Source organism: Stenella coeruleoalba (genome assembly GCF_951394435.1).
Source record: "Stenella coeruleoalba genome assembly, chromosome: 6".
Taxonomy (NCBI): Eukaryota; Metazoa; Chordata; class Mammalia; order Artiodactyla; family Delphinidae; genus Stenella; species Stenella coeruleoalba.
Window position 1 is genome coordinate 108,645,336 of NC_137151.1, and position 15,727 is coordinate 108,661,062.

Genomic DNA, 15,727 nt, shown 5'->3' on the forward strand with positions numbered 1-15,727 from the left:
ACAGCCACACACAGAACCTCAGTGCCCCTCACAAGCACCCCTCAAGAGACGAGGACAGGGTTTACTATTAACCCCGCAATACACAGGAGGAAACAGACTCAGCACAGCAGAAGACCAGCCGCAGTCTCACGACCACCTCTTTGCCTGTACATCCGTCACGCTTACACCCACATGTCCACACACCTTCGTTCTTGGTCTGCCTTGTTCGCCTTTGAGTCTCCCAGAACCAGAACTAGACCCCAGGTTCCTTGACTCTCTTCCCGACCCCGTCTCCCACCCCACCCCCTTCAGCCAGAGTCCCTTAAACAGTGAAATGCAGTAGGATGGGGAGCTATGGGGCAGGGCAGCCAGTGGGAGACAGGAAAATGCCCCCGTCTCTCTAGATCTGGGAAGGTGTCCTCACTGCCCCTGTCTGCAGCAAAATTCCCTCAGCTTTGCAAGCCCCATGGAGACTGTGAATGCAGGGCCTTGACATTCGACCCAGAACCCCCAGCCACGAATCCAGAGGGTCACCATGGTGCAGCCGGAGACTTGAAGACTGGAAGAGGAACCAGAGAGCACAGCAAACCCTTTGGATTGGCCTTGGTGAACGGCCCCCTCAGCCAGAGAACAACCTGTACAACTATATCTGGTGGCCCTGGATGGATGGATGGATGGATGGATGGATGGAGGAAGGGAGAGAGGGAAGGATAAGGGGGATCTCATGCCACCACAACCTCCTGGTTCCAAAGCACAGAGAGTTGGCACACTCCTGCATCTCCCACCAGTAAGCCCAGTGGCCCCAACCCTGCCCCCAAGCCTAGTGACCCCAACCCTCTTGCTGGGGATACACATGTGGCCTGTATAGCTGGGAGTCTTCTGTCTTCCCTTGTGGGGCTGGGGGTCCCTGGTCCTTCCATGGCCCAGTCCTGACACCTGGTGGTGCCTCTGGAGAGCGGCCCTGGCTTTTTTCCCTCTTCTTCCCACTAACTCACCCAGAGCGGCCACCCTAGCCTGGCAGCCCACTGGCCACCTACCCTCCACTCCGGTTCACACCAGCAGGGCCAGGCTCTGAACCAGGTGAGAGCGGGGTCATCTCTGCTTGCCTTGGGAGCCTTCCATGCACATGGGGTCAAATCCCCTCCTCAACCCGGGCCCTCAAGCCAGGTCATCTGGGGAAGTTAGGACCACAGACGATCACAGAATATGCGGCCAGAGGTGTGCCCAAGGTCACGCAGTGAGAGTGCCGGACTTCCTTACACCCCCAGCCCTGTGCTGCCTCCTATCAGAGCTGTGTCAGAGTCACTGCGGGGAAGGGAAGGTGCATTGGGCGCGGAAGGAAGGAACGGGGCGGGGGGGCTAACATGAGCAGGTTCAAGGGACGGGATGAGGTGGAGGTGGTGACGGAAGCAAAAGGCAAAACCCCAGCCTAGGCAACGCCTCCCCGTCTTCTCCCAGCTCCGACCCGAAACCACCACCCGCGCCAGCCAGGACTCTTGGGAGGAGGGTGCCACCGTGTGGCTAATTTTGGTATGGCATAAATTCCTGTCGGGCCCCCTAAATTCAGTCTGGGTGTGTCCCAGTCCTGCAATTAAGGACCATAAAATTCTGCCCTTGGCCCGAAAGGCTTTGCCTGGAATGCCCCCCACATGCACACGCACACACACACACTTCCATCCACCCTCTCCAACCTCCAACACCAGGCCGCGCAGCCGCAGGAAGGGGCGTGCGCTGTCTTCGGGGAGCGGGGGCTCCCAAGGCTAAACCCAGGGACCTGACATCGAGGCCCTCCGGAAGCTGGTGCGGAGGCGGGCTGAGAGGGCGGGTCAGGATGCCAGAGGCAGAGGGGCAGCCGTCAGCTGCACGGGTGAATTGGCTGCAGAGAGGCTCAGCGACTCAAGCTGCATGGAGGGTGGAGTGCTGGTGATCGATGGGAGGTGGGGGTGAGAGAGAGGGAGGCATCTGGTGGGGCAACTGGGTGGGTGACGGTGTCAGTCGCTGAGACTGGGTGCAGAGGCCTCCTTCTGATTTCATAGTGTGACCTGGGGCAAGACACCAACTCCTCCGGCAGCCGTGACAGCCAAGCCCAGGCCGTTCCAGGAGCACATGAGAACAGGGATTACAAAAGCCTGCCGTTCAGCAGGCCCTCCCCCGAGGCTAACTGGGGGCCTCTTAAACTCACCCCTAAGCTGCCACAAGGGCAGGACCGCGGCTTGGCATCTTTGCAGTACTCCTGGTGCCAGGCACACCCCCCACACACACCTTCCACAGGCCCTCCACGTGCCGACCACACGCCATCCACGTGCCAACCACATGACATCTGCAGGCCAACCATACCCCCTCACACACCCTCCACACACCAGCCACTCACCATCCACCTGCCACCACATAATATCCATATGTCTTCCCTAAGCCATTCACATGCCACCTGTATGCCATCCACACATAAGCTACATGCCGTTTCCATGCCACCCATCGCCTGCCATGTGCCATCCACACATACCCACATGCTTGCTATCCGTGTGCTCAGCATCCCCTCCCAAATGAGAACCAGGCGCCAAGTCAGGACCCCAAGGACATCCCAGCCTGACCCGGGCCTCGGGCACCTCACTCCTGTGAAGACGCGCTCCCCATCCCCCGTGGCCCAGCCAGCTGCTCACCTTTGCAGGTGCAACCCTCCCGGGTGATGACCTGTCGGCAGATCCCACAGGGCTTCACCTTCTTGAAGGTCTTCACCTTGAAGTGGTGAGTCTTGGGGGCCTCCAGGTCCTCTGGCTGTGGGAGGAGAGGCAGAGTGATCAGGCCGGGCTCCTCGGGAAAGAGCCAGGGGACCAGGGGAGAAGCAGGCAAGCACTGGGGGAAAGGAGAGGTGAGAGCCCCTTCAGCTGTGAAAGGCCCAAGCCCATTTATGGGAGGAGGTGCCCAGGGAAAGAGAAAGCTGTGGGTGCGACCCAGACTCCCAGTCAGAGGTGGGGTCAGACAACAGTCGAAAACCCCAGCCCCCTCCATGGATTCTTAATCACTTTTCTGATATAGTTTATTAGCAAAGTGCACTCATTTTAAATGTATCGCTCAATACAGTTTGACACACGTATGCCCCGTGGACCCACACCCCAGGAGGCTCCCTCGTGGCCGTCCCAGTCAATATCACCCCAAGGTAAATACTACTGTGACTTCTATCACCAAAGATCCATTTTGACAGGTTTTTAAGCCTCATATGAATGGAATTATACAGTATATACTCCTGTGTCTGCTTCTCTGACTCAGCAAGAATGTGGGAGATTCACCCCTGTGCTCACACAGCAGCAGCTCCCTCCTTTTTGCTGCTGCATAGTACTCCACCGTGTGCATGCAACTGACTCCTGCATCCATCCTACTGCTGATGGCCCTCGACCTTTTACCCATGTCCCCGAGTGCCATGCCCCGCAGTTTTCTCTCTCTCACCCTCACTACCACCCCGTGCTCCAGCCCAGAAGGCTTCTTCCATCTTTATTTTTATTTACTATTCTTTACATTATGAAAATATCAATAGGTTAAATATCCTTTTTAAAACTATACCACCAGGGCTTCCCTGGTGGCGCAGTGGTTGAGAGTCCGACTGCCGATGCAGGGGACACGGGTTCGTGCCCCGGTCCGGGAAGATCCCACATGCCACAGAGCAGCTGGGCCCATGAGCCATGGCCGCTGAGCCTGCGCGTCCGGAGCCTGTGCTCCGCGATGGGAGAGGCCACAGCAGTGACAGGCCCGCGTACTGCAAAAAAAAAAAAAAACTAAAATAGAACTACCATATGACCCAGCAATCCCACTACTGGGTATATACCCTGAGAAAACCATAATTCAAAGAGTCATGTACCACAATATTCACTGCAGCTCTACTTACAATAGCCAGGGCACGGAAGCAACCTAAGTAACCATCGACAGATGAACGGATAAAGAAGATGTGGCACAAATATACAATGGAATATTACTCAGCCATAAAAAGAAATGAAATTGAGTTACTTGTAGTGAGGTGGATGGACCTAGAGTCTGTCATACAGAGTGAAGTAAGTCAGAAAGAGAAAAACAAATACCATATGCTAGCACATATATGTGGAATCTCAAAAAAAAAAATGGTACTTAAGAACCCAGGGGCAGGACAGGAATAAAGACGCAGGCGTAGAGAATGGACTTGAGGACACAGGGAGGCAGAGGGTAAGCTGGGACGAAGTGAGAGAGTGGCATGGACATATATAAACTCCCAAATGCAAAACAGATAGCTAGTGGGAAGCAGCTGCATAGCACAGGGAGATGAGCTCCGTGCCTTGTGACCACCTAGAGGGGTGGGATAGGGAGGGTGGGAGGGAGACACAAGAGGGAGGGGATATGGGCATATAAGTATATGTATAGCTGATTCACTTTGTTATACAGCAGAAACTAACACAACATTGTAAAGCAATTATACTCCAATAAAGATGTTAGAAAAACTACACCACCACACACATAGGATGAGAGGCGGGCTGGCAGTCCAAGCCTTCTCTGTGTCTGGCTAGCCACCACCCCACCACTAACAGGGGCCTCAGTTGCCCCCTCCAGACACCCTGAGGTTGGGCCCCACACCGCTGTGACCACACATCTGAACACAGTCTAAGCCGCAAAGTCCTGCATCCACGCTGCTTAGGACCACCCTCTTCCCACCCCCCCAGCCCAGGCACATGCTGGGAAGGCTCCCCATTCAGAGGACTCCCCGGGAAGTCCTGCCCTGCCTGCAGGCACCATTCCTGTCCGAGGCGCCTCACCCTGGTACCTATAACTGGATTCATTTCCCGGCTCCAGCAGCAGGGGGAAGCAGAGCACAGACACTGACGCTTCTCTGCCTGCAGCCCCGCGCCCCACCCCCCAAAGGTACAGAGCTTTCCAATGCCCTCTGCACATGCATGGACACACACAGACATGATCACAGACCAGGGAGAAGGTTCTCCTCCAAGTCCCCCTCCTACTACCCTGGTCCAAGCCTCCCCACTCTGCGTGTTCAGAGGACGGGTGGCAGCATCCCACAAACCCAGCATGTCCAGGACTCCCAGCTGAAGATCCTGTAGTGGTGAGTCCTGGGCAAAAGAGACAGAACCATGAGAGGCACGGAGAGAAAAACGGACAAAATAAGAGAGAAAGCCAGTAGGAAAAGAGGCAAAGAGAGAGAGAGAGAAGTAGAGGGGGAGAGAGAGACAGAAAGAGTCAGAGACAGAGACAAGAGAGAGAAAGACAAAGAGAGACAGAGAGAGAAGACAGAGAAAGACAGGGAACAGCAACAGTCAGACAGAGAAGAAAAAAAAGAGGACCAAGATAAAGGCAGAGACAAAGACAGAGACAAACAAGCACACACAGAGAATGAGAGAGATTAGATAGAAACACACAGAGACTATAAAGGGAACCAGAGAATCAAAGGGGGACAGACAGACAAGAGGACACAGGAGCCAGCTTGAAGGGGCTCCTCAGATCTGGGAAGATCTGAGCATCAAAATACATAATGATAGTAATGGCTTAAATGAGTCCATACTGATATGTGAAATAAGTGAATACAGTCAAAGTCTGATGAGGAGTTACGAGTCTCAAAGCACCTCCCCACGTCATGCTTATAAATTACAAAGGGGAAAAAAGTAACTTTCCCTGGCACACTCCGCTTTAATCAAGTGATCAAAGCTAACGTCACCAGTAACAGGATGAGTGGAGATTGTGTGCCACGGAGGGGATGAGAACAGAACGTCACCTCTGCGACACTCCTGCCAAAGAGACACAAGCTGAATCTAGTCATGAGGAAGCATCAGACCAACCCAGGGGAGGGACAGTCCACAAATTAAGTGGCTCATAATATTCCAAAGTGACAAGGTCACGAAAGTCAAGGGAAGGTTGAGGAGATTTCCAGACAGAAGGAGACGAAGGAGACATGACAACCAAATGCCACGGCTGGTTCTGAACTGGGTTCTTTCCACGCCCCCAAAGGACGCCATGAGGACAACTGGCCAAACTTCAGTGGTGTCTGAAGATGAGGAGGTCACGCATCAATGTCAATTTCCTGGCTTGGATGGCTGTGTTGGGTTAGGTAGGGAAAGTCCCTGTAGGAAAACAGGGAAGTATTCAGGGGTGGTAGGGCAACGTGTCAGCAACTTACTCTCAAATAGCTCAGGAAAAAAAAAAAAGTTCTTTGCACTGTATTTGCCACTTTTCTGAAGTTTTAGATTGTCTCAGAATTCAAGGAGACAGACTATTTGTCAAGACAGTAAGGAGGCAGGACGGAGCAGATATAAAGCCCAGAGCAGAGACAAGAGAGCAGAGAGCGTGGTGGAGTCAGGAGTGGGTACAAGAGACCAGCAATGCCCCCTGGTGGCTGAGCAAGGCAGCAGGACCTGGGTTCTGATATTCCAGACACTTCATTCCGGGAGCCATGCTTCCAGCTTCAGCTGGGGAAGGGGAGGGAGGCGGGGGGCGGTAGGCTGAGGGTCCAGCTCTGGACTTGACCCAGTGTCCCCCATCCCACAAGGAGGGGCAGGTGAATCCCCTCCTATTCTGAGGTCTCTCCTCCCCCGTTTTCCCATCTCTGCCCCTGGCTGGCAGCCTTCCAAATGATCTCTGTCACAGACATTCCAGGGAGGGGACCCAGTCCCGTGTCAACTGCAGCGGTCAAGGCCTAGGATAGGAGGAGAAGCAGGGAGGGGACTCGGGGTTCAATTTAAGGCCTGTCTGGGAGGGTGGGCAGGCAGGAAGCCCTAAAGCCCCATCATCTCAGGCCTAGTCTGCCCCCAGAAGCCTGCCTCTCCTACCCCACTAAGTCAGCAAAGCTCCCTGTGTCAGCTTATCCCCCAGCTTTCTCTGCCTACACCCCAAATCCAGCCCTTCCTCCAAAGCCCAGGGAAAGAGGCCTCCTCCCTAAAGCATAGTCATGGCAGTGGAATCTCCCCAGAGAGGGTCCAGGCTGTCCAGTAAACAGAGGAGACGTCCAGGCTGACAAGCAAACACCGGGCTTCCCCCCTGGGCCCTGGGCTTCCCTGCCCTGCCTGGCCAACTCCATAACGTCTGAGTTTACAAACTCTCCTCCCGCCCGGGCTTGGGGAACAGGAACCAGGTTCAGAAAACACACTCCCTGGCCTCGCTCAAGGCCTCCTTCAGCTGCCTCTGGGTGATGGCCCAGCACACTCCTACCCCTCACCCCTACCCTGTCCTGACTGACTGGCTGAGGGAGCACTGAGATGGGAGTCTAGAGACCTGCTTTCTAGGCCGGTGGCCTCACAGTCCCCAGATGAAAATAAGGGGTTCCGACAAGACAGCCTGAGCGTACACAGTGTAGGGGAAATAACGGGCCAGTTTGAGAGGAAGGGACTGTGGGATCTGGGGACTAGACGTACGTGCTGCTGGCTACAGAGAGAGGGATGTCTAATGAGACATCACCCCTCCATGAAAGGCTGGGCAACCCCGGTGGAAGTGAGGAGACCAGTTCGGCCATGCCCAGGAAAGGGACCCCGGATGTATAGCATCCCTGGTTATACACTGGGATGTCTGGTAATCTTGTGAAAAGTCATCCACAGAGGTCTGAAGCTTTGCCGGGATGATGGAGGAGAAAGCCTAGGATGGAACATCTTCAAATATCTGAAGGAGCTGTCATTGTAAGAAGTTGCTGTGAAGTTACTGCAGGCAAAACAAAACCCAGTGGGCAGAAGCGGCCAGGACTCAAGGGGGGAAAAGAACTTCCTAACCATCATATGTCCAAATCCAGAGGAGGAAGATAAACGAAGGTCTAGTACCTACCCTGCCCTCACCCACGGTTACTCTGCAGGTACACGCAGAGGATGAGAACGAGCCCATGAGGCACCCAGCTCAAGGGTAATGGCTTGTTATGACAATGACCATCATTTTCCCTGACAAGCGGCAGACAGCCTCACAAAGTGCACCCGGCCCCTCCCTTGCTGGATTCACTCCTAGCAGACCTGGGGGAAACTCAGGACAGAAGAGGCCTGGCCATGGCAGGAACTGCCTAGTCCTTCCCAAGCCTACCTCCCTCGAGAGCCAGAACCCAGAAGAGGGAAGGGGTCCCAGCCGAAGTCATTCTTCCCTACCCTCCAAACCCAGAGCCCTAGCCCTGCGACAAGCCCACCCAGCCTCGGAGGGCTTTCCTGGCCCTCTGGGGGATCTCTCCCTCCCACCCTCGTTCACCAAGCTGCCTGTCAGAGGGGTGTGGCGCGTCTGGCTCGGGCAGCCTTGGCAGGAGTCCTTGGTCTTGGGGTGGGAATGGCTGTTTGTTGGCTCCTCCCTGCCCCCTGGGGCAAAGCACAGTGGGGTGGGGGTGGTGATGAAGGGGGACTGATAACCCTAGGGTCCTCCAGCTCATAAGCTCCTGCCGCCTCCCAGAGAAAACTCCCCAGCCCAGCCCCACTAGGTTCCCTGCGCCCCACACTAGGAGACCTGGATGACGAGGTCAGAGGGCAGACGTCTACGAGCTAGTGAGCCTTGGGAAAGAGAGTCACTGAAAAGCAGGCCTAGGACAGACTTGGAGGGTCATTCAGTCCTCTCCCTGCCTCCCGGCCATCCACCCCACCATGTCTCATCACCTTGCATTGGGATGCCAGGACCTGGTTGGCATCAGTGGTCATTTCTATGGGGAAGACCGTGGGACTCCCAGTGGAGCTGCAGGCTGGCGTCTGGGAGCCCCCGCCGCCCCAGCCCCTCAAACGCAAGCTCCTTGCAACCCCAACTCACCTTCATGTACACACGGAAGTTCCTTACCACCACCAGCCCCGCCATCCCCTAGGCAGCTAATGGCCTCACCATGTTCTTGGTCGCCCCAGGTGGAAAACTCTGAGTCACTCTCAACCCCTCCCGGCTCCACCCTCCAACCCAACCAGTTGCCAGACTCCGCAAACGCTGCTCCCTAAATACGCTTGCGGCCTCCTGTGCCTTTCACTCCACTGCCTTTGCCTATCGGAGGCCCCGTCTCTTTTGTCTGGAGCTATTGCGACAGCATCCGGCCTCCTGCCCCAAGACACTGGCCCTTTCCTCCCCACACAGCCTCTAAGGAACACAGCTCTATGGGGTCACCCCCACTCACCCCAATATGCTTCCATGCCTTCCCAGGCACCCAAGTTAAGACCTGCACTCCCTCAAGTCAGCAAGAAAGCAGCCTTGGTCCATATCCCACCCACCCGGCCATCTCAATCCCCTCCCCACTCCCCAACTCCCTACCCTGCATCCACCTCTGAGCCTCTGCTCTGCTCTTCTCTCTTCCCAGCATGCCTTCCTCCCTCTCAGCTTGTCAAGCTTCTAGGCATCCTTGAAGGCCTCATTCAAACCTCATCCCCGCAGGGAGATGACCCCAGATACCCACCCCCCACCTCTTTCAAAATCAATCTCCCCACCCCGTCTTCTTTTTTCACCATGGAAATTTTAAAAGCTCCGGAAAAGATGAATACGCCTATGCCCTTGGCCCTGATTCACCGCTTCCACGCTCTGTCTCTGTCCCCTAACTCAGCCCAACATAATCACCGCCCTCGGGAAATCTGACATCGATACGATAGCATTATCTAATCTTCAGTAACATATTCTAATTTCCCCTTTTGCCACAATAACACCCGTTACAGCTGGGTCTGCGTTTGTTTTTATTTTGGACTCAGGATCCAGGCAAGATCTTGTATTACATTTAGTTGCTGGGTTTCTTTCCTCTTCTTTCCTGTGGACACGTTACTCCACCTTATGATTTCCCTTTTATGACACTGACTTTTTTGAAGAGTCCAGGCGGTTCTGCAGAATGTCCCTCCGTATCTGGATTTGTCTGGTCATTTCCTCATGATTCGACGCAGGGGAAGGGCTGCCCAATGCCACTTCCTTTCCTCAGTCGCATGTGCTTGGCGCCCCGTCTCAACACTCTGTGCGATCTGACTGGTCCCTGCTGCCCCACTTGTTAGCTAGGTAACCCCGGGCAAGTCGCTTCACCCCTGTCTGCCTCACTTTACTGATCTGTTAAGTGGGCTAATCATAGCAACTGCCCACAGGTTGTGACAATGCCTGAAAACACGCTGGAACAGCGCCTGACCCGCAGTAAGCGCTCACCAGAATCGGGCTCTGATTCATGTCACGCCTGTGTGTGCGCTGGACTAGTCCGCCAGGTGCCCACACATGCACGTGCTTCTGCTCCATGTCCCCTGTGTCCAGAACAGCGTGAGCCCAGTCAGAAGGAGTCTGACCTTGGTTCACTCCAGTGTAATTACACCCACGCCCACTGTCCTGCCCTCAGGGGACAGAACACGGGTTGAGGTGCTGGCATCACCTGGCTGAGGAGAAAGCTCTCCGACACCGAGTAGCCCTGGATCTCCACGGGAGGAAGGCTGCAGAGAGTGGCTTTAACTGAGCTCCCCACGTGACAGAGGAGCACGCGGAGGCTTGGGGAATCCGGGATTCTACCTGGTGGCCCTCGGCCCACGACTCGGCTTCCTGAGCTGGACCGTCTCTCGCCATCAGCCTGCTTCTCTCTCTCCCTCTCGCCTTGGCTCCTTCATAAACCACGTCCCAACGTTTTTGGGCATCAGGTCCCAGGTCCCTTTTTCGTGCTCTAACATGAAATCATCTCCTGGAGTGGGAGGGCACAGGGATGTGGATAGCCTGAAGGGGTGGCATCACGGCGAGCGGCTGGCACAGATTCCCTCACTGGATCCTCACAACCACATCCTACGATGAGGCTGAGGAACGTGCTCTGCGACACACAAGGAGGGCAGGATGGAACGAAGATTCAAATCCAGGTCTGTCTGAGAGGGGGTCCCTCACCGTGGCACTGCCACCACTTCCAAGGGTGTGTCCACAGCTGCCGTCTGTGAGATCCGGAGGAGCCCCGGCAGTTGCATCGTCAGGACCCCTCTGTCCAAAGGCCATCTACTGGCTGGTTTACCCCTCCTTATCCTGTCAATTATTCTTACTTCCCGCACTTGGATTTCTGAGGTCACAGCTTCATCTTTGGATCTAGTTTAAAGTTCACCGCCCAAGAGGTCTTTCCTGATATGTCCCTTCTCCCCCAATCTAGGCTAGGTCCCCCCTTACATGTCCCCACAGTTTCCCTCTTGGTAACACCCATCTTATTGTAATCATTTGCCCAATATCTGCAAGCTTCTTGAAGAAAGTCAGCACTCTATAACCATTGGTGAGATAGATGGACGGGAACATGGGTGGGTGGGTGTTGACCTGGCAGAATGACTGGATGGTTTCTTTGTCACAGTGCTTCCCTAACACCATTTCCTATCCTTAGGCTGCTGGCCACCAACCCCTCAACCCAGAGCTGCAAAGCCCCCGGCCCATACCCTTCCTCTTTTCAGGAGCACTGAACCCAGTGGCCATGTAGCCCCTTGGACGGGCCACTTCCCCTCTGTGGGTCCCCCTCGCCTTGGCTAGAAACTGGAATTAGCCATCCCTTCCCTTCCCACCTCACAGAATTACAGTGAGGTTCAAATGAAATTGCATAAGTCAAGGAAATGGACACAGGTAAGGCACAGAGAGGCTACGTGGCTGCCCAGACCACACACCCAGCATCCGCGCTCTGACCCTGTGCACGCTGCCTGCAGGAGAAGACCTGCACGTTCTGCGCCTTCACATCACCCTTACACCCCCTCCTGCCCTTCCCCGAAGTATTCCCAGAATGGAAAGCCCTGGATGGGGACGCAGAAGGGCCAGGTCCTAGTTCTGACTCTAACTTGCTGCGTGGCCTTGAAATGTGCCGTCCTATAAAGAGAGCTAACGTTTCTTGAGCTCTTACTGGGGGAGAAACGCTATTCGAAATGTATTGGCTCCTTTAAAACTTAACAATGCCGTAGGTAGCTGGAGAAACCAACCGAGAAACAGATTGGAAGCCACAGAGCTTCCGAGTCACAGGGCCAGGATGAAACACAGGCACTGTGCTCTCGGCCAGCCTGCCACACTGCCACTGAGCGTCGCAGAAAAACAGGATGGTATTGCTCCCTGACTTTGTGCCTCAAATGCCATTTTGAAACATTTTGCAAAGAGGGTGTTTTCTTTCGGACCCCGTCAGTGTCACGCAGCCCAGCCTAGCTCCCAAACGCGTGGCCAGGAGGCCCCCGGTGGGCACAGCCCTTACAGGCTAACAAAACTCCAAAGAGAGTGAGTTCAGGATGGAGGGGTCAGAGTGGGGTACACAGGGCAAGAACTGCACACCAGGAAACCGGGGGCTCACGCGGACCCTCTGACAAAAATGTGTGCTTAGCGCTGGGAAGGACACCAGCTCCAGAAAAGAGAACACTTCATTGTCTGCAGCTGGCCTCAGAGGTCAGCTTCAATGAGGTCCAGAAAAGTCAAGTGACGAGCCCGAGGCCACGTGGCTTGCTCAGGGCAGGGCCAGGGCTGTACCTGGCCCCCAGGCATGCCTGTGGCTCCTTCAGCCCCATCTAATAAGCCCCTTCCCAGTTCCTGAAAACAGAATGAGCCCCTCCAGAAGGAAGGGCCTGCAGCCCTAAGTCCATCGGTGTAACACCAAAAAGCCTCAATTAATAGGCGTGTCATTATTTTCTAAATAAACCGTGCTTGAATATGTAATAGCGAATGGGAGCATTTGATGAGAAAATCAAGTTATGCATAATATATAGCTCGGCTCCTCAGCTAATAAAGTGATTTTTATTCCTAGAGCTTGTTAAAACTACGCATTAGAGATAGATTACTTCTTGCATGAAATGTCTGCAGCTATTCCTGGGGAGATCCTCCCACACATCAGATCTGCAATACAGGGGATCCCGTGAGCCAAGAAGGAGGTTGTGGAGTGGGGGAGGGACCAGCATTTACTGAGCACCTACCGAGTGCCTGGGTACCTGGTCTCTTGACATACTTTGTCTCTGTCCTCAGCCCAGCCAGACAAGGTGTGTATTATTCTCCCCACTTTACGGAATCAGGAAACTGAGGCTCAAGAAGGGAACTGCCGTACCCAAGGCTGCCCATCCGGTAAATGACAGAACTAGGATCTGAGCCTAGCCCTGCCTGGTGTCAAAGTCCACGCACTTCCCACCAGCAGGAGCCTCTCAAGGCGGAAGCAGCTCCCTTGTCAAGGTCTCCAGGACCTCCATGCCCCCTCTCCGGAACTGGCACCAGCTATCCCTCCCCTTCCTGCTACAAACTTACACCCCAGCCCCATAGAGGCCCACCCGGAAAGGAGGAAGGTTGCTGGGACAACTGGAGGAGGGGGACAAGGAGCTTGATGGGGCCAGGGCTGTGCCTTCGGGCCAGTCCACACCCTCCAGACTCGGGCCCACCCTGGCAATGGGCATCCAGGCCGGGCAGGATGGAGAGAAAACACCCTTCTCCCCAGCCCACTCCCACCGGCCTCTTTCCACTCCCACAGAAGCCTGCCTGCTGGGCTGTCTCACAGAGCTGGGGAGGGACAGGGGCGGGGAGGCACCAGGAGAGAGGACAGGAAAAGGGGTGAGGGGAGGGCCTTAGAAAAGTGGCTGCATCCACACCAGCCCCTGGTCCCCAGCTCTCAGGGAGAGAAGTGACACGGACGAGGCACTCATGCTCACCTCTCTGCACCTCCCCGCCATCGTCTTACCCACAGGGAAACTGAGGCTCAGAGCCGTGCAGCGCTTCCCCCAGAGCCTCTCCGCTGACGTGGCCCTGTCTCCATCCACACCCGCATCACCCCTGGAAGTCTAACTGCCATCCTTCCCACCGCAGGCCTCCCTCCCTGCCAGCCTCTCTCCTCAGCACCGTTCTCAGGCCTTCCAGAGTCTGTCCCAGGCAGCTGAAAGGGGCTGGAGAAATGACCTTGGCCAAGGCTCCCACTATACAGATGTCGACAGCAGCCCAGCGAACCCCTGATGTGCAGGACGCTCCAGACACCTTCAGTCTCTTACTCAGACCCACGCCCACACCCAAGCCCCACACGCCACCCAAACCCCCTCATGCCAGCCCCCTCCCTACTTCCCCTCTCTGCACAGAGCACACCTGACTGCCCAGGTCTGATCTCCCACCACTGTCCTCAGCCTGGGCTCGCCTGGGCCGAGGAGGGCCCTCCCAAGGACTGGCCGGAACAGGGAAAGGGGCAGGAAAGGCCACATCTGGATCCTGGGCCTGAAGCTCCCTCCCCCAAACCAGCCATCACTCTCTTTGAGACCAACATTAACCTCAGCCAGGGATGACTTCCTTGCCCTCCTGACCCCTGTGCATGCCTTCACCCAGCCCAGAGAGCGGAGCCCCTCTGAGGAAGGGGTCTCCCATCCCTGCCCCCTCCCCTCCTGCAGCAGTCAGCCCTCTCCCAGCCCCCTCTCTCCCAGGAGCCTCTGCCCCTGACTGGCCTCAAGACTTTTAACCCTCACCATGTGGCCCCCAGACCCTGCCTGCCCACCCTTCAAGCACCCTGCGCTGACACACACCTTCCTGAATCTGGGGCCAAGAAAGGGGAAAGAGGAGGCTGTGGCTTCCTCCTCTGGGACTGGAGGGGGTCGGGGGAGGTCTTGGTAAGGATGGGAGGGCTGTGGGGGGGGGGGGATGGCAGCGGGTAGAAGCTGAAATTGGGGTAAAAGTGATGGAACCCGAGCAGAACTTTTCCCCAGCCTGGCTTTTCCAGCTTTCATCTCCTAGGTCAATGCCCCCTGTTCCTCAGGCCCCTCCCACTGCCCCCCCAGACTCTTAGGCTGAGCAACTTGAGGGGTGAAGAACTTTCACCCCGGTATGGGGTGGGAATGGAGGCAGGAGTGGCTCCAAAAAGAGACAAACCTTATGATGGCTTCCTTCTACTTACAGCTCCCGGACTCAGCTGGGGAGAGGACACTGGGGAGGGGGGATGTACTGACCGGCAGAACTGGGGCCTGGGCCCCGTTGATGGGGACGGACTCAGGCTGAGGGTCTACTCAAGTCAGTCTTTCCTTCTGTCTCTCAGAGGCAGAAAGGCCCCCTCCTTCACCACCAACACTCCCCCAACCCCAGGCTCTCAGGGTAAGGCTAAGGTCGAAGGGGGGGGCGGCGGTTCGACCTCCTAGCTAACGCTGCCACACCTACCCAGAGCATGCAGGACAGACAGATCCACGTCATCTTCGAGGGTCCCCGTCCCTGGGGCCACGCCCGGGGACTGCAAAGGGTCCCCCTGAGCTCGCAGTCCCCTCGGAGCAGGCAGAAGGGAGCTCTGAGTCCGCGGCAGCGCCAGCATCTGCAGCGCTCGCCCTGCCTGCCTCCACTTCACCCTCCCTCCCTCTCCTCCTCCCCCCACTCCACCCCCTAGTCCCAGCCTCCTGTCTCCTCCCTCCTCCCAGCTCCACTGGTGGCTTTGGGGGTCAGAAGCCCTGCTTCGCGGGGGGTGGGAAGGAAGCAGAGCAAAGGGACAGCTACTGGAGACAGCCCCTCCCCCCAGAAGCCACCCCCCCACCCCAGACACGCAACCCCAGACGCACACCCCTGTGAGCCACCAAGTTGCTCCTGCCTTCTGGTTGGATCTGACGCTGCCAGGCCTGGAGTCTGCTCTGCTCACTGCAGACCTCCACCCCCAGACCACTGATGGAGGGACGGACAGACATGGGACAGCACAGTCCGCTTGAGCTGGGGTTCCTCAGTCCCATCCCATCTCCAAGGACACACGCATGCCCTCCTGCCCTCAAAGTCACTTGCACTCACTTAGCTAGGTCAGTGCCCAGGGCACCCTGGTGCCCATTCGGCAAGCTCAGAGCCCACTCCATGCTTTACTCAAGAGAAGCCTGGCCTGAGACCGCTGGAGAACGGCCCTGCCCCCAGGGCTGTGGATTTCATT

The 15,727-nt window shown here is 56.1% G+C and overlaps 1 protein-coding gene across 6 annotated transcripts in view; it reads right to left on the reverse strand.

The window, feature by feature from the left end:
* The window catches only part of TNS1 (tensin 1), a 230,782-nt gene that overhangs the window by 184,290 nt on the left and 30,765 nt on the right, over positions 1 to 15,727 (reverse strand). For 4 of the 6 annotated variants that reach the window (XM_079924151.1, XM_079924144.1, XM_079924146.1 and 1 more), the window contains exon 2: positions 2,640 to 2,754. In XM_079924151.1, the coding sequence (XP_079780277.1) occupies positions 2,640 to 2,754 (115 nt within the window). Of the gene's footprint in view, positions 1 to 2,639; positions 2,755 to 14,985; positions 15,113 to 15,727 lie in introns of those variants that run through there. The other 2 variants (XM_079924152.1, XM_079924145.1) reach the window with 1 other exon arrangement.